This window comes from Saccopteryx bilineata, chromosome 2 (genome assembly GCF_036850765.1).
Source record: "Saccopteryx bilineata isolate mSacBil1 chromosome 2, mSacBil1_pri_phased_curated, whole genome shotgun sequence".
Taxonomy (NCBI): Eukaryota; Metazoa; Chordata; class Mammalia; order Chiroptera; family Emballonuridae; genus Saccopteryx; species Saccopteryx bilineata.
In genome coordinates, this window is record NC_089491.1 from 171803966 (window position 1) to 171831824 (window position 27859).

At 42.4% G+C, this 27859-nt stretch overlaps 1 protein-coding gene and 1 non-coding gene across 10 annotated transcripts in view; both read left to right on the top strand.

The window, feature by feature from the left end:
- CBX5 (chromobox 5) overlaps positions 1–27859 on the top strand; it is a 55195-nt gene that overhangs the window by 11864 nt on the left and 15472 nt on the right. For 3 of the 9 annotated variants that reach the window (XM_066258526.1, XM_066258525.1, XM_066258527.1), the window contains exons 2-5: positions 9082–9179; positions 16166–16344; positions 22596–22782; positions 27755–27855. In XM_066258526.1, coding sequence (XP_066114623.1) covers positions 16208–16344; positions 22596–22782; positions 27755–27855 — 425 coding nt within the window. In that variant the 5' untranslated portion in view covers positions 9082–9179; positions 16166–16207. Of the gene's footprint in view, positions 1–9081; positions 9180–13161; positions 13199–13352; positions 13455–13475; positions 13692–16165; positions 16345–22595; positions 22783–27754; positions 27856–27859 lie in introns of those variants that run through there. The other 6 variants (XM_066258529.1, XM_066258534.1, XM_066258533.1 and 3 more) reach the window with 5 other exon arrangements.
- Positions 15562–15700, top strand: LOC136327581 (small Cajal body-specific RNA 11). The gene has a single exon (XR_010729768.1). It is a non-coding gene; the product is annotated as a small Cajal body-specific RNA 11 (non-coding RNA).

Consider the following 27859-nt stretch of genomic DNA (forward strand, 5'->3'; position numbering starts at 1 on the left):
GAGCTGATGCTTCTTGCTCCTCCTCCCTTGTGGTTCCCTACTCTCTCTCTCTCTCTCTCTCTCTCTCTCTGTCTCCTCTCTCAAATGAATAAATGAAATCTAGAATACAGAACTTCACTAGCCCTATATCTATTAAAAAAGAATTTGTAGTTGAAAGCCTACCAATAGGGAAAAGTCCAGGCCCAAAGGGCTTTCCTGGTGAATTTTAAGAGAGGTAAGGAAGAAATAATATCAGGTCTACACAAAGTCTTCAGGAAAATAGAAGAGGAGGGAACACTTATCAATGCATTTGTTATTTTTAACTTCATTTGCTATTAGACATTTAATTTCTATTGCTTCTTTTAAAAGTGTTTTCTAGTTTTACTGTTATTTTTCTCACACAGCAGACCTGTGAGATAAGTAGGGCTAGTAACTAATACCCTTAAGGTTAAGTGAACGCTCTAGTTCGACCTTTCAGTGATGTAGTTGAGGTAGGCCCCACATCTTATTCCTAGTCCTGATCTTGCTATTGTTAAATATTTGCCTCTTCAGTAGCTTTTTTTTTAACAGCCTTTGGAGACAGGGCTAACCCCTGATTTAACCAAGGACAAACTGTTAGAATTTCTAGCCTTTGAGTTGAAGACTGGGTTAGACTCAGTACCCCTGCAATGCTTGACTCTTACAAAGCCCTCAATAAATATCCCATAACCAACCAAACAATTTTATTATTATTATTTTATTCTATTCTATTTTTTTAAGTGAGAGGAGGGGAGATAGTGAAACAGACTCCCGCATGCACTCTGGCCAGGATCTGTTGGCAACCCCCGTCGGGGGCTGATACTCAAAATAACCAACCTATATTTAGTGCCTGACAACGGCTCAGACCAATGGAGTTGAGCCACTGACTAGGAGGGAAAGAGAGAGAGAGAAGGAGAAGGATGGGAGAGAAGCAGGTGGTCACTTCTCTTGTGTGTCCTGACTTGTGATTGAACCCAGGACATCCATATGCTGGGCCAATGCTCTTATCCTCTGAGTCAGCCAGCTAGGGCCCACAATTTTATTATTTATTTTTAGTGTTTTTGTTTTTGTTTTTTTTCTTGTAGGAGAGACAGAGTCAGAGAGAGGGACAGATAGGGACAGACAGACAGGAAGGGAGAGAGATGAGAAACATCAGTTCTTCATTGCAGTTCCTTAGTTGTTCATTGATTGATTTCTCATATGTGCCTTGACTGGTGTGGGGGGGTTATACAGCAGACCAAGTGACCCCTTGCTTGAGTCTGATCTTGGGCTCAAGCTGGTGAGCCTTGCTCAAACCAAATGAGCTCGCACTCAAGCTGGCAACTTTGGGGTCTCGAACCTGGGTCCTCCACATCCCAGTCCGACGCTCTATCCATTGTGCCACCGCCTGGTCAGGCACAATTTTATTATTTTTAGAAAAATTGTATTGCTTTTTTTTTCCTTTTTGGGAGAGAAAGAAACATTTTGGGACAAAGCTCCAACCAACTAAACTACCTTGCCAGGCTTTTTTTCTTAATTTTTAAAAATCGATTATAGCCCTGGCCGGTTGGCTCAGTGGTAGAGCGTCGGCCTGGTGTGCAGAAGTCCCGGGTTCGATTCCCAGCCAGGGCACACAGGAGAAGCGCCCATCTGCTTCTCCACCCCTACCCCTCTCCTTCCTCTCTGTCTCTCTCTTCCCCTCCATTAGAGGCTCCATTAGAGCAAAGATGGCCCGGGCGCTGGGGATGGCTCCTTGACCTCTGCCCCAGGCGATAGAGTGGCTCTGGTCTCAGCAGAGCAACGCCGGGGAGGGGCAGAGCATCGCCCCCTGGTGGGCAGAGCGCCGCCCCCTGGTGGGCGTGCCGGATGGATCCCAATCGGGCGCATGCGGGAGTCTGTCTGACTGTCTCTTCCCATTTCCAGCTTCAGAAAAATACACACACAAAAAAAAATCGATTATAGAGAGTAAAAGAAAAAGAGTGAAACATTGGTTTGTTGTTCCACTTATTTGTGCACTCATTGGTTGTTTCTTGTGTGTGCCTTGACCGGGGATCTAATCCACAACCTTGGCACATTAGGACAAGACTAAATAACTGAGCTACCCAGCCAGGGCCATGCCAAACAATTTTAGAGCAAGAATCAGAATTAATATATTAATTATTCCTTTGGTATAGGATTTGAATCAGGGTTATTGTTGGAGACTGGACAAAAAGAGAGTCAGGAACATCTAATTTGTCTTAAGTAACATGCCAGAATGCTCAGTGGAAGAGTTGGGTGATGTGAGATTGGCCATCCCTTTAGCCGTTTATCTGATGGTGGCCTTTCTTTGCATGTAACTATCAATATATCTGAAATGTAGAGCACACTTTTATGATATCGTGGCATAGTAATTCACACTTAAATGTCAATAGAGACACTTGCAAAGACCTACAAGGTTCAATAATTTCTGGTGTGGGTTTGTTTCTCCTGTCATCACCTATTATGTATTTCTTTACAGCTTTTAAATTGCCATAGTGAGAAATTGGTCAGGATTATAATAGATGGCCAAGGAGCTGCCAAAGATGCTATTGTATGGGATGGGAAAAAGTTCAATACTGGCTTGATTTTATTTATCTAAATTGTACGCTATGACTTCAATATAATTCATGTGCAGATATACCAAGGTAATAGCAAAGCACAAAATTATGCCATATGTTGAAGGAATGCTCTCTTTTACTCCCTGAAGTTTTATAGTCTGAGCTATCTTTCTTATTCCAATTATTATATATAAAAACTTTGTCAGCATGTGTTAATCAAATTTTAGCATATTGATTTACATTCTAATAAAATCTCAACAGTAAACTAGAGATATTTTAAAGATTTTAGTTATGGTTATACAAATTAATTTTTATGTCTGTAGAATGTCTTCACTAAACTTAGATTATGAGAGCACATAAATTGTCTGCATAGTAGAAACTTTCTTAAAATAGAGGTTGTGTTAAAATGACTTGAAGGGATATTTGTAATCTTTAATCTGCCGATGTCCAAACTCTGTACAAACTAGATGATGCCAGTGTGAGCCCCAAGTCTTTATGTCATAGCTGTTTGAAAAATGCTTTATGACCATAATTTTATTTGGGGGTGGACACTTTAGTTCTCCTATATCCCTTCCGTATTTTGTGAACATGTTCTACTAAAGTGGTATGGAAAAATCTAAGATTCATAATAATGTAGTCAAACGTGGCTATTACTCATTTTTCTTAAGATTTGTTTATGATGAAATCTCCAGGTTCTTTATGAAAGATGCCAGGATCTACTATTTCCTGGATCATCACATTTAATTAAGAGATGGTAGGTGTGAGATTAACGCCCACCTGAGGCTGTAGTGCCTTGAGATGAGCTCACTACATTCCAAGGATAGAGTTGTTGGAAAGTACCATCTGGAAGGCATTTGCCCATAGTGATGCCAAATTCTACTTTCTCATAAATCTTGGTATCTAACCTCTTGCCCACTGATGGTTTAAGTGTGCTGCCCTAACAGAATTTAAAGAAGACTGACACTTGAGAGAAGAAATTCTATAGATTTTAATAAAGGGAATGAAATTATTTTGTGGGAATGTGATCTGGTAATTATATCAAGAATTTGTGTGTGCTAAATATACCAGAGAACCAGACTTATAATATAACTACAAGCATTTCTGAGTATTTCTGTAGTACACACATTCATTTAAATTTTTCTCTTTTTTTAAATTCATTTTTTTAAAAAAGTTTTTTAATTTACTGATTTTAGCCAGAGAGGAAGGGAGAAAGAGAGAGGAACATCAACCCATTCCTGTATGTGCCCTGACCCTGTATGTGCCCAAAACGGCAACCTCTGTGCTTCAGGCTAATGCTTTAACAGAGATATCTGGCCAGGGCTCAATTCATATTTTTTAATGTTGGTCTGATCTTGAAGGACGTGCAGCCAAATAAAATAAGTCAGGGCTCTGGCTGTATTGCTAAGTAGATAGAGCATCCATCTGGCACACCAAGGTCACAGGTTCAATCCCCTGTCAGGGCACATATGAGAAGCTTCCCTGAGTATAACAACTAAGTGGAACTACGAGTTGATGCTTCTATTTCTCTCTCATGAAAAAAAATGTATGAGGCAGCCCTTATCTCCATTTATGATGTATATGTTTTAATTTAAAAGAAAAAAGGCCTTTGCTCACTGGAGCAGGAGGCTTGGATAATCAAGGATACTTGATTTTTTGTAAATTTGTAAACTTGGTTTCTTCTCATCTGTTTTATTTGTTACAATAAGGCTAGATAGAGAGAGGATACTCTAAAGACGATGTTGTAGCTGACAGTTTAATCTTTACTTAAGCCATTAGCTTTCCCCAAGGATCTTAGGGGAGATCTGGGAATTTCTCAAGCCTGGGCCCACTGAAGTCACCCATCAGTGGCAGATTGCAGCAATTTTCAACCTCTTCATCTCATGGCACACGTAAAGTAATTACTAAAATTCTGTGGCACACCAAAAACAATTTTTTTTGCTGATCTCACAAAAAAATATGTATAATTTTTATTCATTCACACCAGACGCCTATTGTTGTCATTTTTTATTTGAGAAACTAAGGGGAAAGACGTCAGTGCTCCTAACTAAATAGTCAGGTGTTACATGTTTTAAAATTTCTCACCGTGCACACTAGGTGAAAATTGCTGGTATATTTAATTAATACATGTGATGGGGAGCTTTGCATATGTCCTCACAGTTTCTAACACTTTAGAATGGCTTTTTTTCTGGAGGATTTTGCCCTTTTTTTTTTTTTAAAGATTTTATTTATTGATTTTACAGGCGTGGGGGACAAGAAGTATCAATTCATAGTTGCTTCACTTTTTTTTTTTTCTGAAGTTGGAAACAGGGAGGCAGTCAGCCAGACTCTTGCATGTGCCCGACTGGGATCCACCCGGCATGCCCAACAGGGGGTGATGCTCTGCCCATCTGGGGCGTTGCTCCGCTGCAACTAGAGCCATTCTAGCGCCTGGGGCAGAGGCCACAGAGTCATCCTCAGCGCCTGAGCCAACTTTGCTCCAATGGAGGCTTGGCTGCGGGAGGGGAAGAAAGAGACAGAGAGGAAGGAGAGGGGAAAGGGTGGAGAAGCAGATGGGCGCCTCTCCTGTGTGCCCTGGCCGGGAATTGAACCCGGGACTCCTGCACGCCAGGCCGACGCTCTACCACTGAGCCAACCAGCCAGGGCAGTTGCTTCACTTTAGTTGTTTGTCTATTGCTTGCTGTATGAGCCTTGACCTGGCAAGCCCAAGGTTTTGAACCAGCGACGTTAGCATTCCAGGTTGATGCTCTGTCCACGCTGCCACCACTGGCCAGGCAAAATTTTGCCTTCTTAGTAGGCTTATGAAAACTAAAATGAAGAGAATGTTCATTGATTATGCATTTTGATATTTGGTCTATCACCTCCAAATAGTTCAGTGGATAGTTCAGTGAGGCAGCTTACCAGTTATTTTCCATTACTTTTTTTTTTATTTTTTTTTATTTTATTTATTCATTTTAGAGAGGAGACAGAGAGGGACAGAGAGAGACAGAGAGAGAGGAGCTGGAAGCATCAACTCCCATATGTGCCTTGACCAGGCAAGCCCAGGGTTTCAAACCAGCGACCTCAGCATTTCCAGGTCGATGCTTTATCCACTGTGCTACCACAGGTCAGGCTCCATTACTTTTTATTTATTGATTTTAGAGAGAAGATAAAGAGAGAAAAGTGGGTGGAGGGGGAACCTGACCAGGCAGTGGCCTGGGATGGGATGCTGAGGACCCAGGTTTGAAACCCCAAGGTCGCCGACTTGAGTGTGGGGCTGCTGGCTTGAGCATGGAATCGTAGACATGACCCCATGGTCTCTGGCATGAGGCCCAAAGTCACTAGATTGAGCCCAAGGTCGCTGGCTTGAACAAATGGTCACCAGCTCTGCTGGAGGGAGGGGCCCTTTCCCACTCCTCCCCCCCCCCCCAATCAAGGCACATATGAGAAAGCAATCAATGAACAAGTAAGGTGACAATAACTGCAAGTTGATGCTTCTCATCTCTCTCTCTTTCTCTCTCTCTCTCTCTCAAAATAAATAAATTAATAGAAAGGTAGGGGGAAGAGTGGGAAACATCAAGTCGTAGTAGTTGCTTCTTGTATGTGCCTTACCAGGCAAGCCGGGGCTTTGAACCCACAACAACAGCCTTCCAGGTCGACACTTTATTCACTATGCACCACAGGTCAGGCTCTATTACTTTTTGAGTAATTCAAAGAAAACCTAGAGAAAGATTTAAAATTGTGTTATATATATGTATGCTTTTACTTGAAAGTAGTGATGATAATAAAACAGGGATCCCCAGACTTTTTACACAGGGGGCCAGTTCACTGTCCCTCAGACCGTTGGAGGGCCAGACTATAAAAAAAACTATGAACAAATTCCTATGCACACTGCACATATCTTATTTTAAAGTAAAAAAACAAAACGGGAACAAATACAATATTTAAAATAAAGAACAAGTAAATTTAAATCAACAAACTGACCAATATTTCAATGGGAACTATGCTCCTCTCACTGACCACCAATGAAAGAGGTACCCTTCCAGAAGTGCGTCGGGGGCCGCATGTGGCCCACGGGCCGTTGTTTGGGGACCCCTGATAATAAAATTTGCTACCCCAGGATCTGAGAAAAGCCACCAAGGCAGCTGGCATTGAAAAGGGACTGGAGCAGAGCCTGAACTATACAGAGCAGACAGATAGAGACCCAATGTGGGTGGTTCTGGGGTTTCAGAACTGATTGGTTAATACATGTTTTAGTCATCATTTGTTCTTCTGGATTTCCCCAGCTCCTTTAATTTTTTTTTTTTTTTTTTTCATTTTAGCGAGGAGAGGGAGAGACAGAGGGAGGGAGAGAGAGAGGAGAGACAGAGAGAGAGAGAAGGGGGAAGGAGCTGGAAGCATCAACTCCCATATGTGCCTTGACCAGGCAAGCCCAGGGTTTCAAACCGGCAACCTCAGCATTTCCAGGTCGACGCTTTATCCACTGCGCCACCACAGGTCAGGCCTCCCCGCTCTTTAATATCTGGGGATTGGCAGTTTTTTAATTCAGTGAGAGGAGGGGAGGCAGAGAGAGTCTCTGGCATGCGCCCTGACCGGGATCCACCAGCAAGCCCACTAGGGGGCGATGCTCCATTGCTCAGCAAATGAGCTCTTCTTAGCACCTGAGGCAGAGACCCTGGAGCTATCCTCAGCACCCGGGTCCAACTCGCTCCAATCAAGCCGTGGCTGCAGGAAGGGAAGAGAGAAAGAGAGGGACAAGAGGGGGAGGGGTGGAGAAGCAGACAGGCACTTCTTCTGTGCCCTGACTGGAAATTGAACCCGGGGCATCCACACACCGGGCCAACACTTGACCCTGAGCCAACTGGCTAGGGCCAATTGGCAGTTTTTTAATATTTTTTTCTTTTATCCTTGTAATGTGTGGGATTTTTTTGTTCTCTTTCTGCTTCACCACCTCAGCTCTTCCCTGCCCCCCCCCTTTTGGGGGGAAGATTTTTTTTTTTTTTTTTGTATTTTTCTGAAGCTGGAAACGGGGAGAGACAGTCCGACTCCCGCATGCGCCCGACCGGGATCCACCCGGCACGCCCACCAGGGGCGAAGCTCTGCCCACCAGGGGGCAATGCTCTGCTGCGACCAGAGCCACTCTCGCGCCTGGGGCAGAGGCCAAGGAGCCATCCCCAGCGCCCGGGCCATCTTTGCTCCAATGGAGCCTTGGCTGCGGGAGGGGAAGAGAGAGACAGAGAGGAAGAAGGGGGTGGGGGGTGGAGAAGCAAATGGGCGCTTCTCCTATGTGCCCTGGCCGGGAATCGAACCCAGGTCCCCCGCATGCCAGGCCGACGCTCTACCGCTGAGCCAACCGGCCAGGGCGGGAAGATTATTTTCATCTGTTAAAGACATCCCCCTATCATTGGCTTGAAATGAAGGTTCTGACTGCCTAAATACAATGATCTTTGATGTGTTTCCAAAGCCAGCTCTCACCAGTTCCCTGGTTTAGGTGTCTATTTGGCACTCAAGTCTGTAAGGTGAATTTGCCCATCATTGACATGAAGGGTTGGTGGGGCCCACTATTTCTTGTATCCTTATGGGTAGTTAAATTACTGGAATCTGTAGATGTTGATGCCTTTAACAGAGAGTTCCTGTGTATATTCAAGAGAAGGCTTAGAGATGTTTTGCCTGAAGACTGGAAATTTGAGAAGCACCTCTCCCCGTCCCATGGAGATTTTCACAAGGATAAGGTTGCACTGAGAGGCTCATTCTCTCTTCCTCCTGCACAGTATCAGGATTTTGCCTTAATCACTCCGTCCTCCTGCCAGTCATGTCTCATTTCTCATACTAAAACCCTACCTCCTCCCAAGCTCAGTGTGAACCACCACCAGTCTTGATGCTTTATCTGGCCCGGGCTCTAGTCCTTAAATAGTCCATCTGGCTTTGTGTTTCATTTGACCCTAATACACTGGGTTGCACTGTCTAAAAGAGAATTATGTCTCCTTCGATGTCTGAGTGCATTTCTCATTTCTTACTGCTGCTCCTGAGCAGATCTGTAACTTCAAGGTTAAGATAAGACACATTCCATCAGAACTTTGTCATCATACTTGCCAGCTTCTGATCTGTGACTGTCCAGGAGATTTACAAAACAATTGCATGCCATTCTTTACAGAATATTATGGTTCGACTCCAACTCCTGGCATCAGGCCCAATTTGATTTGTCAGCTGTTACAAAACCCATTTCCCTTTGATTTTGGGTGATGGGCACACAACACAATCAACTATTCAAGTGCTATAGAAATGTTCACCTGAAATCTATGTACTCTTATTGATCAATGTCACCCCATTAAATTTAATTTCTAAATTAAATAAGTAAGTAAACAATCATAGAGATGGTGGGAAAAAATTATTTCCCAAAGAGTAATGGATCTCAGCCATGTGCACTTTAGGTTCTTAAGAATGGAAAGAGGGAATTGATCTGACTCTATTCCCAGATGTTTTAGGGAGATGGGTGGACTCCAGAGTATTTTTGTCCTTTTCCTCCTTGAATTCCTTTTTTTTTTCCTAACAGATTAGTGTTCCTAACGTGTTGGTGTGCCTGACCAGGTGGTGGCGCAGTGGATAGAGCTTCGGCCGGGGACACTGAGGACCCAGGTTTGAAATCCCAAGGTAGGTTGCCAACTTGAGTGTGGGCTCACCTGGCTTGGGCGCAAGGTTGTTGGCTTGAGTGTGGGATCATGGACATGACCCCATGGTCGCTGGTTTGAGCCCAAAGTTTGTTGGCTTGAGCAAGGGGTCACTGGCTCTGCTGGAGCCCCCCAGTAAGACTCCGAAAAAAATCAATGAACAACTAAGATGCCGTAATTATGAGCTGATGCTTCTCATCTCTCTTCCTGTCTGTCTGTCTCTAGCTCACTAAAAAAATTAATGAAGTGTTGGTATTGCTCTCCTTCTTTCCTGTCCTTTATCTCTTCACAGAATTACTTTTATTTTTATTTATTTATTCATTTTAGAGGAGAGAGAGAGATTGAGAGAGAGAGAGAGAGAGAAGGGGGGGAAGGAGCAGAAAGCTTCAACTCCCATATGTGCCTTGACCGTGCAAGCCTAGGGTTTTGAACCGGCGACCTCAGCATTCCAGGTCGACGCTTTATCCACTGCACCACCACAGGTCAGGCTTCACAGAATTACTTTTAGTCAGTCTTTTCATTCTGTCCTCTCATGTGCTTTTCTGAGTTTTAAGGCACAAGAGGTATTTTACTCTTAAGAGAGAACATACCTGCCTTTTCTCTGGAGGTTTATTTTATTAGTTTATCACTTAATTAACAGACACTGTTCCTCCTTTCTTGCTGTCTGCTAACATGTTGAGTTGCAGAAGTTATTGCATGTGATATGGTTTAACAGCTTAGGAATTTGGAAGGTCATATTTCCTGCTGCTGTTGTATTCGGCCCTATAATATTTTTACAAAAGCTTCTCTTTAGGGCACTGAACAGCTTTTTGGTTTCAACATAAACTCACTCCCTAGGAGGTAGGCAGTGGGGATTTATTTTGGCCTATTTTAGTGATTGTGGAGTTAGATTGAAAACTTATTTACTCAAGATCACACATGGCAAGTTTATCACAGAATCAGAATTCTGATCCAGTTCCTTTGGCATTGTTTTCATATACCAGAAAAAAAAATAATTTAACTTCCACTGCTGAAAGTCTAAAAGAAAGGGTTTATCATGCCATTGCTAGCAAAACGAACAAACATACCCTGTCTTGAGGCATGAGTATAAACCACCAGCAACCTGGCTGGGGAAGGTAGACAATATGCCCGTTGTCCCAGAATTTTAACTTTTTTTTTTTACATTTTTTTATTTATTCATTTTAGAGAGGAGAGAAGGGGGGTGGGGGGGAGAGAGAGAGAGAGAGAGAGAGAAGGGGGAGGAGCAGGAAGCATCAACTCCCATATATGCCTTGACCAGGCAAGCCAGGGTTTTGAACCAGCAACCTCAGTGTTTCCAGGTTGACGCTTTATCCACTGCACCACCACAGGTCAGGCCCGTTGTCCCAGAATTTTGCAAGCATTTTTATATGTCAGGTAGAGGGGAGAAAGATGTAACCAGTCTGAGAGGATTTACATTCACTATAGACAGAGGGGGTGGGAACAGTTGAAACAGCTGGTTCTGGGACAGGCACAGCAGAGTCCTCAAAGAAGAAGTGACTACTCCTATGGATTAGCTGTGGGTAGCAGATTGGAAAATTCATGTGTAAATAAAATACATAGGATCCTGGTATTCTCTCTTGGATAATTTAAGAAATAATGACTAATTTAATTTTAAATTCCAACAGATATAGCCCTGGCTGGAAAATGTGTTTGGTTAGAGCATCCCGAAGCACTGAGGTTGCTGGTTCAGTTCTGGTCAGGGCACACACAGGAGCAGGTTGATGTTCCTGTCTCTGTCTCTTTCTCTAAATTCAATAAAATAAACATTTTTTAAAAATCCAGCTGATATATAGGAAAAATGAGCAATTTTTTGTCAGGACTAGTTCACAACTATTTTTTTTTTTGTATTTTTCTGAAGCTAGAAACGGGGAGAGACAGTCAGACAGACTCCCGCATGCGCCACCCGGCACGCCCACCAGAGGGGACGCTCTGCCCACCAGGGGTCGATGCTCTGCCCATCCGGGGCGGGCGTCGCTCTGCCGCGACCAGAGCCACTTTAGCGCCTGGGGCAGAGGCCAAGGAGCCATCCCCAGCGCCCGGGCCATCTTTGCTCCAATGGAGCCTTGGCTCCGGGAGGGGAAGAGAGAGACAGAGAGGAAGGAGAGGGGGAGGGGTGGAGAAGCAGATGGGCGCTTCTCCTGTGTGCCCTGGCCGGGAATCGAACCCGGGACTTATGCACGCCAGGCCAACACTCTACCACCGAGCCAACCGCCCAGGGCTAGTTCACAACTATTAAGAGACTAATGTTCTATCTCTTTCACTCTCAGGCTGCTATAATTTTAATTTAGAACATCTAAATATTTTTCTTATGATCCCTTAACTGAAAAGCTTTTTGAAAGTTGGAAGAAGTAAAAAAAGGCAACATTTAATCAGATTTCATGATGGGTCCATTAAAAGTTGAGTAAATCTTCTATAGTTGAAAACTTGTCTACTTTGCTCTCATATCCTATACAGGTAATTTCTTTGGTTTGATAACTAAAATAGTCCCCGTTCTCTGCTTTTTCTTCAAATCGGGTTACTTTTGGTAGCTCCTTTTTTCTACTCTCCTATGGCAGCTACCTCTAGCTCTAAAGACAAATATCTATAAAGCAGAGCAGGTTTTGGAGCTCTCTAAAGTGTTCTTTAGGGCCAGGAGAAATGCAGATTTATGGAACTGCAAGTCTCTAAGATCTTTATCTTAGTCCTCCTTTTCTCAAGTATTACAGATTATTGATATACATAATTTTTAATTATGTATTTTTTCCGATGGGTAGTGATTATTTTAAAACTTGTTATATAACATTATAAGAACTAATAAGAAGTGGGGTTTTTTTTCAATTTATTGATTTTAGAGAGAGAAACATTGATTTCTTTTTTTTTTTACTCCCTTTCCCCTACCCCTTAGAAACATCAGTTTGTTGCTCCACCTATTAATGTACTAATTGGTAGATTTATTTTTTATTTTTATTGATTTTTTTTAGAGAGAGAGGGAGAGAGAGAGAGAGAAGCATCGGATTTGTTGCTCCATTGGTTGATTCTTGTTTGTGCCCTGATGGGAGATCAAACCGTAACCTTGGCATATTGGGATGACACTAAACCAACTAGCGGCCCAGCCTGGATGGAGAAGTGGTTTTAACAGTAATGGTTGTGACTGGATTGCTCTCCCCTTCCCTTTTTAAAAACTACTTAAGGGTTAACATTTTTTTGTATCTATAATTTGAGTTGAAAGGTTCTTTGGTAGTTTTTCAAGGCTGTGGGTTCTGTTTCTGTATCTAGTAATCTCCCTAAGAAGGGCAGTTATATAGCTCAGTGGTAGTCAACCTGGACTCTACTGCCCACTAGTGGGCGCTCCAGCTTTCATGGTGGGCAGTAGCAGAACAACCAAAGTATAAATAAAAAGATAGATTTAACTATAGTAAGTTGTGTTATAAAGATTTATTCTGCCAAACTAAGCGAAAATCTGACATAAAGTACTTGGTAAGTAATTATTATTATATGCTTTAACTTGCTGTAACTGCTTTATAAATTTTATAAAGTAAAGTTACTTCCCTACTTTATAAATCAGCAGTACTGTGGAACCCGTGGGCGGTTAGAAAATGTTACTACTAACAGAGATACAAAAGTGGGCGGTAGGTATAAAAAGGTTGACTACCCCTGGTTATATAGTATCCCAAATACTCTCCTTCCACTTGTGTTGTCTCTCCTCCTCGCCTTCCTACCCCCAAGCAATTTTAATTAACTGTTCAGTGACAGATGGTAGAAGAGAGGCCTTGTGTAAAGTGCTTCTGGTGGGCTGGATTAGGGGTTGGGTGGTTTGCACTGATCCTATTGTAGGACATGGCCTTTCCCCTCCCCCTTCCAGTTGAGCTATAATCCTGTTAGATGATTTTAAAATGGTATTGATTAATTCCCAGTGCTTTTAAAGGAATAAGCACAAGTTCTGGATTTAAAACCCAAGAACCAGTTCCCTTGAGCTCCGAATGCCTTAGCCTTGAGGCCGAGGTAGGTGGTACCTTCCAACTTCTTCACCCAGCCTGCACTGAAAAGGAAAGTTAAGGCTTTCAATTTTTCAGTTGGCCTCTCCCCCTCTTAGTCTAGTACGGCTGCCAGTTGCCATGGCAACGGACTGGGACAGCTGCGCAGTGGCGCCCAGGCAGCTGGGTGGGGGCGGGGGAGCTGCCAGCCCGCCAAGCCCCAGACCTAGGAGGTAAGGCCCCTCCTGTTAGCCCAGAGGGAAAGAAAGAACTGGGGCGATCCGGTAGGTAAAGAGAACCCCCATTCATCATCTCCCTTTAGGCCGTCTCTTCTGCATGAAGGTATAAAGGGAGATTTTCCTCTTTTCTCCGTCAAACAGAAGAACACATGTAAATTCTTGTTTTTCCTCGTGAGGCAGGGGAGGCCATAGCCACAATGCTTAACTGCATGCATCTAACCCAGGGCTGGTTTTAACCCCAGCGCTCTTGACCTAAACTGCTCAGCTCCCGGAAATTCCAAGGTGAGTGGGGGTGGGGTGGGGTCCTCTCCCTGGAATAGAAAATTTCCTGTCTCTGGTGAGGTCAGAGTCTGTTTAAATTTTAAATAAATCAAATCATATATATATATTTTGAAGCTTAGGACTCCTTTCTAAATTCATGGAAAAATTATTTAGAAACCCTCTACTTACATTCTTCTGCCCACACCCTTTTCCAAATAAAGTGTTTTAATGAAAACTTAGTTTTATTACAGGGCCCTAATGGGTACAGGCAGTTTATTTGGTGGGCAGACCTATTAGGTAGCAAGTTCTGGAGATACGGTTTCCAACTATATATACTTGGAATAATTCCTTAAATTTTGTTATTTGAAGTAAATTAGTAAATGCAACTTTTTATGCTACTTTACCTGAACAAAATTCTGAGATTAATAGTGGCTTTACCTAATCCTAGGAGTAGTCTCCTAGTCAAGATGGAAATATTTTTAGAGTGCTGAAAAAAAATCTTTAAAAATACAGCAAAGTAAATACGGAGTTCAGCTAAGAAAACAATTCCTGCTACACTATATATAATGCAGACTGTAGGCACCATTTAACACGGTTAAAGAAGAATTCTTAAAAATGATTATGGTAATAACATGGGAATTTTAAAAACTAGATTCTCTGTTGGGGAACACCCCCTCCTCCCCAGTTGTGCATATTTCTACGCTTAACTCAGTTTTCATTTGTGTTGCCTTCAGCTTTCCTTGGGCCAATGAATAGTTCTTCTGTGTTTTGAGTCTTCATGTTGATGTGAGTCTGGAGCCAGTCTTCTTTTTCCTCCTCCTCATTCTTTGTCCTGAAGTCAGCTTGAGTTAAGAGGAGAGGTACCTCCTTAACTATTTGGATTAGTTGAGCCTTGAGAATTACTGAACAATCCAATGACTAATTTTGATTTTAGGACTTAAAAATTTTTTTTTCCTCCCTCCCATTCCCAAATGGAAAAGGAGGCTTAGTGTGTTTGAGATGTCAGCCTTGCTTTTGTGAGCCGATGGATTCTCTGAGGGGGAGCTTGGTTTGTTTAAGGGAAATGTACTGAGTAACAGAGAATGTGGTGAAAGATGGCTGAGCAGGCCTTTCTGTGCTGCTAAGAGACTGATCAGTCAAGATGCTCAGAGCAGGGGAAAGTTACATTTTGGTGGCTTTTTTTTTTCATTTTTATAAAGAACCTTGTTTACCTTGGAAGGAAAGGTTTTATTTCTATCATGGTTCTTTTAACTGCAGGTTTTCCACATTTTTATTTGAGTTCCTGGCTTGTTGTAAACAGTTACTGAAGTAGCCAGGAGTAACATGCCACACTACTTGTCATTTTGGAATCTGAAATTATATGAGTTAGACAATTGTGCCATCTAATTTTGGTCCCGTTAGTTGAAGAGAAACTTGTGATTGGGAAAGTGGGGATATACCCTTTTTTTTTTTTTCTTTACAGAGAGAGAGAGAGAGTCTGAGAGAGGGATAGACAGACAAGAACAGAGAGATGAGAAGCATCAGTCATTAGTTTTTCGTTGTGCATTGCAACACCTTAGTTGTTCATTGATTGCTTTCTCATATGTGCCTTGACCGTGGGCCTTCAGCAGACTGAGTAACCCCTTGCTTGAGCCAGTGACCTTGGGCTCAAGCTGGTGAGCTTTTTGCTCAAACCAGATGAGCCCGCGCTCAAACTGGTGACCTCGGGGTCTCAAACCTGGGTGTTCCGCTTCCCAGTCCGATGCTCTATCCACTGCACCACTGCCTGGTCAAGCGATATACCCAATTTTTGATTAAATTCTTAGTATTCGTATGTAGAATGCTTGACCTGAGAGAAGGGTACATGGCATTGTGTTATACCCTCTACATCTCATCAAGAAGAGACAGCCACTTGTCCTGGCCCATGTTTTCTCTGTTCCCCTGTGCTCAGTTTTAACAGGGGGTCTGGCAGAACACACAGCAATCTCCCTCTCAATTTAAGAGGGCTGTCCTGAGTATAGGGCTGGCCCTTAACGGCACAAGAGGACAGGTTTTTTTTTGTTTGTTTGTTTGTTTGTTTTGTATTTTTCTGATGCTGAAAACAGGGAGAGACAGACAGACTCCCGCATGCGCCCTACCGGGATCCACCCGGCACGCCCACCAGGGGGCAATGCTCTGCCCCTCTGGGGTGTGGCTCTGCCGCGACCAGAGCCACTCTAGCGCCTGGGGCAGAGGCCAAGGAGCCATCCCCAGCGCCCGGGCCATCTTTGCTCCAATGGAGCTTGGCTGCGGGAGGGGAAGAGAGAGACAGAGAGGAAGGAGGGGAGGGGTGGAGAAGCAAATGGGCGCTTCTCCTATGTGCCCTGACTGGGAATCGAACCCGGGTCCCCCGCATGCCAGGCCGACGCTCTACCGCCGAGCCAACCGGCCAGGGCCAGTTTTTTTTAAAAAAGGAAGAGACAGAGAGTTTTAACTCTTCACATGGATTCTGACCATTTTATCCTTTCCATTTGCAGGAACCCAGTGGCCTTAGTCCTTCAGGTGGAAGAGTGTGCGACATGGGAAAGAAAACCAAGCGAACAGCTGACAGTTCTTCTTCAGAGGATGAGGAGGAGTACGTCGTGGAGAAGGTGCTAGATAGGCGTGTGGTTAAGGGGCAAGTGGAATATCTACTGAAGTGGAAAGGCTTTTCTGAGTAAGTGCCTTCTCTTAGGCCTAGGACTCTGCAGATGTAGACATGTTTGCTTTATTTCCCCATGAGCCACTGCCAGTTTGTCTTTTTTCCCCCCACTTACTCCTTTCCTAAGAGTCAGATGACAGCAGTAAACTAAACAAAGTCTTCCCCCTTTTTGGAGCAGGTATTCTAATAAGGCTTTTGAGAGTATAATGAATTGATTGGGAACATAGACTTGGGAACCAGACTGCCTGGGTCCAGATTCTTGCACCACCACTTATGATAGGACCTTGGTTAAGTTCCTTAATATATTTTTTTCTTCTCAAAAAAAATAGAGCCTGACCTGTGGTGGTGCAGTGGATCAAGCATTAACCTGGAACCATGAGGTCGCCAGTTCAAAACCCTGGGCTTGCCTGGTCAAGGCACATATGGGAGTTGATGCTTCCTGCTCTTCTGCCCTTCTCTCTCTCTCTCTAAAATGAATAAATAAAAATAATTTTAAAAAATAGAGATAAGAAATAATACTTGGCATGGAGATGTTGGGTAGATATATGGAGCCTGACACATAAGCTCAGTGTAAGTAGAGACTATTCTGGTTCTTTTGGATATAGTTAAGCCAAACTACATACATCGAAGAAGATGATGAAGTCATTGTCATGGATCCTGTAGCCCATAGTTTTCCAGAATGATCCCTAGATCTCAGAACTATCCTAGGATGAAGTATTTATGTTAATGAGACTTAAATCTGAGGCCATAGTGCCATATTCTGTCCTTCCCCCCCACCGCATATTTATTTTTGAAATTTTCAGATATATAACTGAGGCAAAAATTGAGCGAACACTCAGATACATACCACCTAGTTTCTACAATTAACATTTTTATGCAATCTATTCATCTATTCCTTTATCCATCAATCTTATTTTTTTAACCACCTGAAAACTGTTCTCATTAAGTCAGTGAGCTTTAAGAATGGTGCTGAATGATACCTAGAATGTCTGTTAGGCGATAACCGGCTTTGTGCTGAAGTACTAACGTAGATTATTTTTTTCTTTGAAATAAATAGAACTAGACACTTTGAAGCATAGAAGTCGCTTGAGAGGTGAAATGTATGAAGCTGTGTAAACATTAGGCATTTTGCCTAAATTGCTGGTTAATTCTTTTCTCAGGATACCTGATAACAAAGAATGGATTGTTTAGGACCCCATGAACTAATAAGAAATGGCTTAGCCTCCTTAGAGTGGTGCTTCCCAGTAGAAATATAATGAAAACTACATGTATAATTTTTAATTTTTTGGTGGCCATATTAAAGAAAAGTGAAAATAATTTTAATAATATATTTTATTAAATGCACTATACCAAAATGATATTTCAACAATAATTTTAAAATTATTGGGATATTTTATATTATTTTTCATACTAAGGCTTCAAAATCTGATGTGTGTGTGTATATACTTTTTTAATTTATTTAAGTGAGGCGGGATGCACCATTTCTGCACTACAGGATGCTAACTGAGATCCACTCGGTGACCATCTTGGGCTGATGCTCTGCCCACCTGGGGTCATGCTTAGAACTAAGTTATTTTTAGTTCCTGAGGCAGAGGCTCCACTGAGCCATCCTCAGCGCCTGGGGCCAATGTGCTTGAATCAATCCAGCCATGACTGCGGGAGAGGAAAGAAAGGAGGGGGAGAAGCAGATGGTCACTTCTCTTGTGTGCCCTGATGGGAAATTGAACCCGGGACTTCACACGCCAGGTGGACACTCTACCACTGAGCAAACTGGCCAGGGCATGTATTTTTCATTTTATAGAACATCTCAGTTCATACTAGTCACATTTCAAGGGCTCAGTAGTCACATGTGGCTAGTAGCTACCATATTAAACATCATAGCTTTAAAGTTTAGGATTTAAATATACTAAAAGATTTTGACAGTACCTTTGGACAAAGGTATGAATCAGGAGCCTCAGGAACGTACTTAAGGTTATTTCATCATGTGAATCAAAGCTTCTTACCCAGGCCCTGGCCGGTTGGCTCAGTGGTAGAGCGTCGGCCTGGCGTGCAGAAGTCCCGGGTTCGATTCCCAGCCAGGGCACACAGGAGAAGCGCCCATCTGCTTCTCCACCCCTCCCCCTCTCCTTCCTCTCTGTCTCTCTCTTCCCCTCCTGCAGCCGAGGCTTCATTGGAGCAAAGATGGCCCGGGCGCTGGGGATGGCTCCTTGGCCTCTGCCCCAGGCGCTAGAGTGGCTCTGGTCGCGACAGAGCGACGCCCTGGAGGGGCAGAGCATCGCCCCCTGGTGGGCATGCTGGGTGGATCCCAGTCGGGCACATGTGGGAGTCTGACTGTCTTTCCCCGTTTCCAGCTTCAAAGAAATACAAAAAAAAAAAAAAAGGTTTCTTACCCAGAGTACTGTTTGTTTGCTTGTTTTTAAATATTTATTGATTTTTAATTTTTTTTTTTAGAGAGAGGAGAGAGGGCAGGTTAATGCTTTATCCACTGCGCTACCACAGGTCAGGCCAGGGCACTGTTTTAGGTGCCACCATTTCTGCACTAAAGGATGCTTAGCATATCTAGCACACATAGCACTAAAGGTGGGTAACACAGCAAACAGATTTATCCTCCATATTTCTTTCTTTTTTTTGTGTGTAGAGGCAGAGAGTCAGAGAGGTACAGATAGGGAGAGACAGACAGGAAGGGAGAGAGATGAGAAGCATCAGTTCTTCATTGCAGCACCTTAGTTGTTCATTGATTGCTTTCTCATATGTGCCTTGATTGGGGGGGCTCCAGCAGACCGAGTGACCCCTTGCTCGAGCCAGCGACCTTGGGCTCAAGCTGGTGAGCCTTGCTCAAACCAGATGAGCCCACACTCAAGCTGGCGACCTCAGGGTCTCGAACCTGGGAACTTCATGTCCCAGTCTGATTCTCTATCCACTGCGCCACCTCCTGGTCAGGCAATTCTCCATATTTCTAAAGAAAGACAAAAGAGGGCCCTGGCTGGTTAGCTCAGTCAGTTAGAGCAGTGGTCCCCAACCCCTGGGCCACGGACCGGTACCGGTCTGTGGGCTATTTGGTACCGGTCCACAGAGAAAGAATAAATAACTTACATTATTTCCATTTTATTTATATTTAAGTCTGAACAATGTTTTATTTTTAAAAAATGACCAGATTCCCTCTGTTATATCTGTGTAAGACTCACTCTTGATGCTTGTCTCGGTCACGTGATACATTTATCTGTCCCACCCTAAAGGCCGGTCCATGAAAATATTTTCTGACATTAAACCAGTCCGTGGCCCAAAAAAGGTTGGGGACCACTGGGTTAGAGCATAGTCCTGAAACAACAAGGTTGTGGGTTTGAACCTCAGTCAAGGCACACATGGGAAGCAACCAATGACTGCATGACTGAGTGGAACAACAAATGGATATTTCCCTTCCCCCCTCCCCTCTCTTTTCCTTCCTCTTTCTCTCTCTCAAAAAATCATTCAATAAATAAAAAATAAAGCCCTGGCCTGATATACACCAAGTAGTTGTGTATTGACTGAGGTTGATTGGTTTTAGCATTGTCCTGAAGCACAGGAGTTGCCAGTTCGATCCCCAGTCAGGGCACATACAGGAACAGTGTGATGTTTCTCTCTTTCTCTGCCTCTCCCACACACAACCCCCCCCCCAAAAAAAAAGGATAAAAGGAAAAGACGGTGGTGTAGACAGATTAAGCATTTGTCCTTTGTCAGAAATGTCCAAGATTTCACTAAAGATTTCATTAAAGACTGGAACATATTTGCCCTTTCAGCATTGCCTACAATTAAGTACCTGCTGTTGACTAGATGCAGTGGTCAGATTCTACCTTGGTTGATATACAAACAACAATATCAATACATATGGTAGGAAAAGGGATAGTCCCATTATAGGACTGCTTTTCTGTGCTGTGAACAGACTTTCTCCTACCCCCATATCTAGTGTTGGCGTGCCTCTTGACTTTGGTGCCTTAATTTTTTCTGGGATAGTAACTGTATGGTTTATCGATTTGGGGAAAAGGTACTGTATGAAGATTTTTTTAAGTTTTTATTTTTTTGACTGATAAGGGGATGTGAACAAGAGATGCTTTTCTAGTTTTAGCTCAAATGACTTAAAAATAAATTTTGTGTCATTCTTAAGCTTCTTTCACAGAGTTATTGAAGTCTACAGTAATTTCTCAAATTTTTTCATCATTCTGCTTCCTAGTTGAGTCATATCATGTGTTCAAATCATTCCTATCTAAAGATACCTCATTTTAAAAACAAAAACAATAAAATATGTAAAATAAAATGTTCCCAAGTTTATAAAGGTATTTTAGAAACTGCTTTTCTGATCTATTTCAGATGTATGTTAATATATAAACTAATCCTTACTATATAACCAAAAGAACTTCTGACACTTGCTAGGAGTAAAGAGGATGCTGGTTTAGTTTAGTAGTACCATGTGCTATATAGGTAGTACATTTCTTGCTTTGAGGTCATGAGCTTATGATGGAGTTGGGGGTTTGGTTTTCTAAAACCCATCCTCATCATAGGACTCCCTTGATCCAAGTTTATTTAGACCCAGTTATTCAGTTTGGAGTTTCTTGTTTTTGGTGTTTTTTTGTTTTGATTTTTCTTATTTATATAACTTTTTGACTACCTAGTGACAGTGGACTTCAGTCCAGACAATTGAATTAATGTACTGCAAGTCCCACTTCTGAGTCTTCTTATGATTTGTTTGTAGTCTAATGATTTCAGCTCTTACTGCCTTTATTCTAAATAACTATGTATAATTCTTCAATAATTTATTGACATTTCTTCCAAATGAAAGTAACATGTTTAATTGGGGAAGTATGATTTATATTATATTGTCCTCATGATTTATATAAATGAGTATATGTATAAAGTCATGATTTTGCCACTTGTAGAGTTCACAGTTGACTTTTTAACAGCTTCATTGAGATATACTTAAAATCTGTGAAAATCATTCTGACAGTTATAAGATTCAGAAAAAGTGTACATCAGTACCTGACCAGGCGGTTGCGCAGTAGATAGAGCATTGGACTGGGACACAGAGGACCCAGGTTCGAAACATCGAGGTCACCAACTTGAGTGCAGACTCACCAGCTTAAGTGCGGGGTCGCTGGCTTGAGCATGGGATCCTAGACATGACCCCACGGTTGCCGGCTTGAGTAAGAGGTCACTTGCTCTGTTGTGGCTGCTGCCCCTTGCCCCCGTCAAGGCACATATGAGAAAGTAGTCAATGAACAACTAAGGAGCCACAATGAACAATTGATGCTTCTCATCTCTCTCCCTTCCTGTCTGTTCCTCCCTATCTGACCCTCTCTGTCATACACACTCTCACACACACACAAATGAAAAAGTCTACATCAGTGATTTCTTTGTTGTTTTTTCGTAAATTCATAGAGTTGTGCAGTCATCCCCACAATCCAGTTGTTTTTTTTTCTTTTACAGAGACAGAGTTAGAGAGAGGCATAGATAGGGACAGACAGAAGGAACGAAGAGAGGTGAGAAGCATCAATTATCAGTTTTTTGTTGCGACACCTGAGTTCATTGATTGCTTTCTCATATGTCCCTTGACTGCGGGCCTTCAGCAGACTGAGTAACCCCTTGCTCGAGCCAGCGACCTTGGGTCCAAGCTGGTGAGCTTTGCTCAAACCTCATGAGCCCGTGCTCAAGCTGGTGACCTCGGGGTCTCGAACCTGGGTCCTCTGCATCTCAGTCTGATGCTCTATCCACTGCGCCACCGCCTGGTCAGGCCCCACAATCTAGTTTTAGGACCTTTCCATAACCTCAGCCCAGTATCAGGGGAACCACAGATGTGTGTTTTGTCTCTTTATCTTTCTTAGACATATCATATAAATAGAATCAGACAATAGACAGTCTTTTGTATCTTGTTTCTTTCACTTAGCATAATGTTTTTAAGGTTCTTCCATGTTGTAGCATGTAGTAATTAGTATTGTGTTTCTTGTAGAATAGTAGTCCATTGTATGGATATACCACATTTTGTTTATCCATTTAACAGTTCATGGACATTTGAATTGTCTTTTGGCTACTAAAATGGTGCTACAAAATGCTGCTTGTATGCAAGGTATTTTGTAGATCTATTTTTTTTTTTCATTTTTCTTGGATAGATTCATAGGATCAGATTTATCTCCTTTCAGTGTAGGGGTTCTTTTCCTTCTGCCTACTTGTCGTATTTAAACCAAGGCATTAGATTTTTTCCCTCTCATTCTTTTCCTTTTATCTTTGTTCTTGCCCAGGGAGCACAATACTTGGGAACCTGAGAAAAATTTGGATTGCCCTGAGCTAATTTCTGAGTTTATGAAAAAGTATAAGAAGATGAAGGAGGGTGAAAATAACAAACCCAGGGAGAAGTCAGAAAGTAACAAAAGGAAATCCAGTTTCTCAAACAGTGCTGATGATATCAAATCCAAAAAGAAGAGAGAGGTAAGCTTGCTTTCTTCTCCTTTTCCCCACAAAGTATTTTTTGCCGCCCTCATGTGACAACCCCTGTCCCCTCTCTCCTCCCCCCAAAAAGCCTTTATTTTGTTTATTTCTGCTGTAAGGATGGACTGCAAGATAAAATTATTGAACAAAAGAGCATCCAAGGAAGTATGTTAACTACAGCGCCCCCTCCTGGCTGAATGAGGAATTTAATATATGTATACTGGATTGCAAAATTAAATCCCTTTAAAACATCAGCCACCTTTCTGTCTTCTCCAAAGAAGAAGGATAAGCTATCTTTTTATTGATTTATTTTTAAATAACTGAGAGACGGGGAGGCAGAGACAGTCTCTTGAATACACCCAACTGGGATTGACCTTGCAAGCCCCTACTGGCTGGGCCACAGCTCCCTTGCTAGGCAACCAAGCTATTTTAGCACCTGAGGCCTAGGCCGTGGAGCCTTCCTCAGTGTCCGGGCCAAGTTTGCTCCAACCATTAGAGCCATGGCTGCAGGGGGGGAAGGGGTTGGGGAAGGAGTGAATAAGCAGATGGTCGCTTCTCTTGTGTGCCCTGACTGGAAATTGAACCAGGGACTTCCATGTGCGGGGTAGGCACTCTACCACTGAACCAACTGGCCAGGGCTGGATAAGCAGTCTTAGAGAGGAAGAGTCTTCTGTGAATTTCCTTTTTTTTATAAGAGAAAATTTATTTAGGAAGTCACAAAAGTAGAAGAAATTGGGCTTTAGGAAAGAGATTACAGAGGCAAAATAAGGGGAGCTTAGAAAAAAGAGAAACATGCCTTGGTGGGAGAGGGAAGGGAAAAGGTGGGGCATCTCCTGGGATGAGTTTTTTAAGGGTAGAAAATGACTTTAAAATGTTTACTACTTTGCCCTGGCCCTAGCTCATTTGGTTAGAGCATCGTCCCAATACACCAAGGTTGTGGGTTTGATTCTGGTCAGGGCACATACAAAAGTCAACCAGTGAATGCATAAATAAGTGGAACAACAAATCAATGTTTTTCTCTCCCTTTCCCTCCCTTCTCTCGCTAAAATCAATAAATAAAATTTTAAAAAATGTTTGCCACTTCACTTCCTTTTTATTTTTTCTTCCAAAGATAGCCCTTATTTTCAATCCTTTATATTCTCTTTCATTGAGATGAAATTCACATAACATACAATAAACCATTTTAAAGTGTACAGTTCAGTGACATGTATATATAGTCTCTTTTGGTCTTATTCTTTTTACATGCTTCACATAAGAAATTAATTTTAATCTTTTAAAATTATTTTATGGTTCAGTTTGCAGAATTGGAATTTTTGGTTTCCTTTAGTTGCTTTAGTCCCTTTTGATCTTTGAGTCTCATTTAATTAGCATAAGCACTGTTATTGTCTTTTTCATCTATATCTTTTCCACCTCTGCAGACACATACACCCCCCTCCAGTTTCCACTCCTTTCCTTTATTTCAAGATTGTGGAGCCTTTTGTGTTGAAGCATGTATCATACCCTTAAAGTGTAATAAAATCATAAATCTGAATCTTCTAACATAACTGCCATAAGCATTCTATTTTCTTTCTTTTTTTTTTGTGACAGAGACAGAGGTATAGATAGACAGGAAGGGAGAGAGAGGAGAAAGAACTGTAAGAAGCAACAGTTCTTTCTTGTGGTGCCTTAGTTGTTCATTGATTGCTTTCTCATATGTGCCTTGACTGGGGGGGCTACAGCAGAGTGAGTGACCCCTTGCTCAAGCCAGCGACCTTGGGCTCAAGCTGGTGAGCCTTGTTCAAACCAGATTAGCCTGCGTTCAAGCTGGCGACCTCATGGTTTTGAACATGGGTCCTCTGCGTCCCAGTTTGACACTCCATCTACTATACCACCGCCTGGCCAGGTGCATCCCTATTTTCTTTATTCTCCTTAGATAACCGTCTTTCTAGAGCATTAGTTCTCAACTCTGACTGCACATTAGAATCATGGAGGTGTGGGGTGGAGGGGGGCTTTTGAAAACCTCCAGAGCCCAAAATATACTCCAGATCAATTAAATTAAAATTTTTGTGGGTTGGACCTAGGCATTAATATTTATTTTTTTTAAGAGAGAAAGGGAGATAGACACTCCTGCATGCTCCCTGATCGGAATCCACCTGGCAACCCCTGTCTTGGGCTGATGCTCGGACCAACAGAGCTATCCTCAGCACCCTGGGTGACGCTCGGACCAAGTGAGGCACTGGCTGTGGGAGGGAGAGAGGGAGGAGGAGAGAAGTAGATGGTTGCTTCTCGTGTGTCCCCTGGTTGGAAATCGAACCCAGGATGTCCATAGGTTGGGCTGATGCTCTAGCTAATGAGCAAACAAGCCAGGGTCAGCATCAGTATTTTATAAAGACTTATACAAGTGATTCCTGGTCTCCATATGAGAGAAAGTGGGAGACCAGTTTTCCCAAAAGAGTTGATATAAAAGTGATAGATTGGAGGCTGAAAGTAAAAAAGGACTCTGGGTTTGTATGTCTCCTTATTTGTTTCCCTCATTAAATTTATTTTTTACCTTATAGACTGCCCTATTCTGATAAGGTGTGTATATCATTATGATAAACTAATGATAAAGAATTTGAGCCCTGGCCTGGTAGCTCATTTGGAGTGTCCCGACATGCCAAGGTTACGAGTTTGATCCCCAATCTGGACATGTACAAGGATCAACCAATGATGGCACAAATGAATAAGTGGCATAACAAGTCATTCTCCCTCCTTCCCTCCCTTCTCCCTCCCCCTCTTCTCTCTAAAAATTAATAAATAAAATTAAAAATTTTTTTTGAGAATGCCCTTTCTTCTCTAAGGAGCTAAGATTTGGCTAGTTTTTTTAAAAATTAAATTTATTGGGGTAACATTGGTTAATAACATTTCAGATATACAATTTTATAATACATCTTTTTTTTATTTTTTATTTTTATTTTATTATTTTTTGTATTTTTATTCAGTGTGAAGCAGGGAGGCAGAGAGACAGACTCCTGCATGTGCCTGACCAGGATCCACCCGGCACGCCCACCAGGGGGTGATGCTCTGCCCATCTGGGCCGTTGCTCTCATGCGACTGGAGCCATTCTAGCACCTAGGCAGAGGCCATGGAGCCATCCTCAGTGCATGGGCCACTTTTGCTCCAATGGAGCCTTGGCTGTGGGAGGAGAAGAGAGAGATAGAAAGCAGAGAGGGAAGGGTGGAGAAGCAGAAGGGGTGCCTGGCCGGGAATTGAACCCAGGACTTCCACACGCCAGGCCAACACTCTACCACTGAGCCAACTGACCAGGGTCAATACATCATCTTTTTTTTATTATTGTTAATAGTCTTTTATAGTCTGGCTTTTGTCATTTGATTAATTTTCCAGTTAAGTAAAGAGATCAAAAAACAACACAGTGTAAGACTCCTTCCTAACTAGTCTTTTGTGACATATAGTGTGCATTTTTTCAACTTGAGGTTTTTGTCCTTTAAAAAAGGAGCAGAGCAGTCTGGCTTAGAGCCACTGGCCAATGCAGAGAGTTTTGTTTCTGGGCCAGATTCTGATGCTGCTGACCTTGAAAACAACCCCATGTCGCTTACATTGTAATGTTCATCTGGAGCCCCTGACAATCTCAACAGTGCTGGTGGCTGTCAGCTAGGCAGCTAGGAAGATAGGTGATTGTGTGTTTTAAAGGTACAGGAGGGGATTGCATTTCTTTCTTTAGATCACTGAAGAAGAAATTTATTAGTCGGCATTATGCTTGATTTAAGATTACTGCCTGTGTGGTGATTTTAGCATTTTCCTTGACTTGTCTCCTTTTCAGCAGCTTGAACATTTTTCTTCTTTCCCTCACTATGTGGCAAACTGTTTTCAGCTGCCAGCTATGATTTACAACTCAGTTCATGTGCCAGCATTCCAGCTGTGAGCAGCTGTGTGCACATCTGGGAACCTCCTCCCCTTAATATCCCTAAAAGAGTGTGTTTTTGAGTCAGTATCTCCCCTGATCCATGCATGGAATTTCCTTCCCAGTGTGGGTTCTGGTATCTTTTGGGACCACCTGGACCCTGAATGTTTCTGTTTCTCAGAAAAAAAGCATGATGAATGTCAGATCAAAGAGGTTTTATTCGAAAATCAGACATGAAATATTAGTTCATTTGCCCAGCCTTTATCTTCCATAATACGATTTTTTAAATTAACTGCTTTGTTTATAAAATGTTGCCATTTTTTCCCTCACCAGTGCCATCATACCTGAATCAGACCCTGTGCTTAAGTCTAGACTGCATGATTACATTCTAACCAAATTTGAATGCTCCCCTAGAGAGTAATTAGCTTGTGTGTTTTAAATCACTGTCCAGTTCTGTTCTCTAATGCTAATGACTCATGCACATCAGGAGTGGATAGGCACAGCCCAGGGACTCTTCTCCAGTGCGTGGGTATTGCAATGTGAGCTCTGAAAGAAATTTGTTGTTTTATGGTACGTCCTTGAATCATTCTTTCCTCTGTTCTTTCAGAAATATAGATGACTATGTGAAAATATGTGTTAAAAATATTGGTCAGTGTTAAGGTAAACTAAAAGTCTGAAAAAATTGAGAGGTGTGGTCTCTTTGAAGTTTATAATATGCAAAAGGGTTTAGTTTGGGTAAATATAGACTTTTTATCTCAGAAGCAAGTTAGGGGTAATCAATTTATATCATTAAGGAGATTGGATTAGAGGAGTTCCTAGATGATGATTCCAAAATATTGTAAGGGATATCGAGTTTTAGGGGCCATTCCTGATCTTGAAGGAATACTGGAGGGACAGCTGTATCTCCTTGCAAAACTGTCTTGGCATCACTGTCACTGGGTGACCCAGTATTGTATTTCTTCAATTTTATGAATGGGTAACAAATATGGTGTAAGATGATATTAAATAAGGTTATGCTTTGTTAAGCTGAGAGGTAGGGAGGTTTTTAACTCTTTACCCAAGCTGTAATTTTTCTTCATTTTCCATTTATAGCAAAGCAATGATATCGCTCGGGGCTTTGAGAGAGGACTGGAACCAGAAAAGATCATTGGGGCAACAGATTCCTGTGGCGACTTAATGTTCCTAATGAAATGGTGA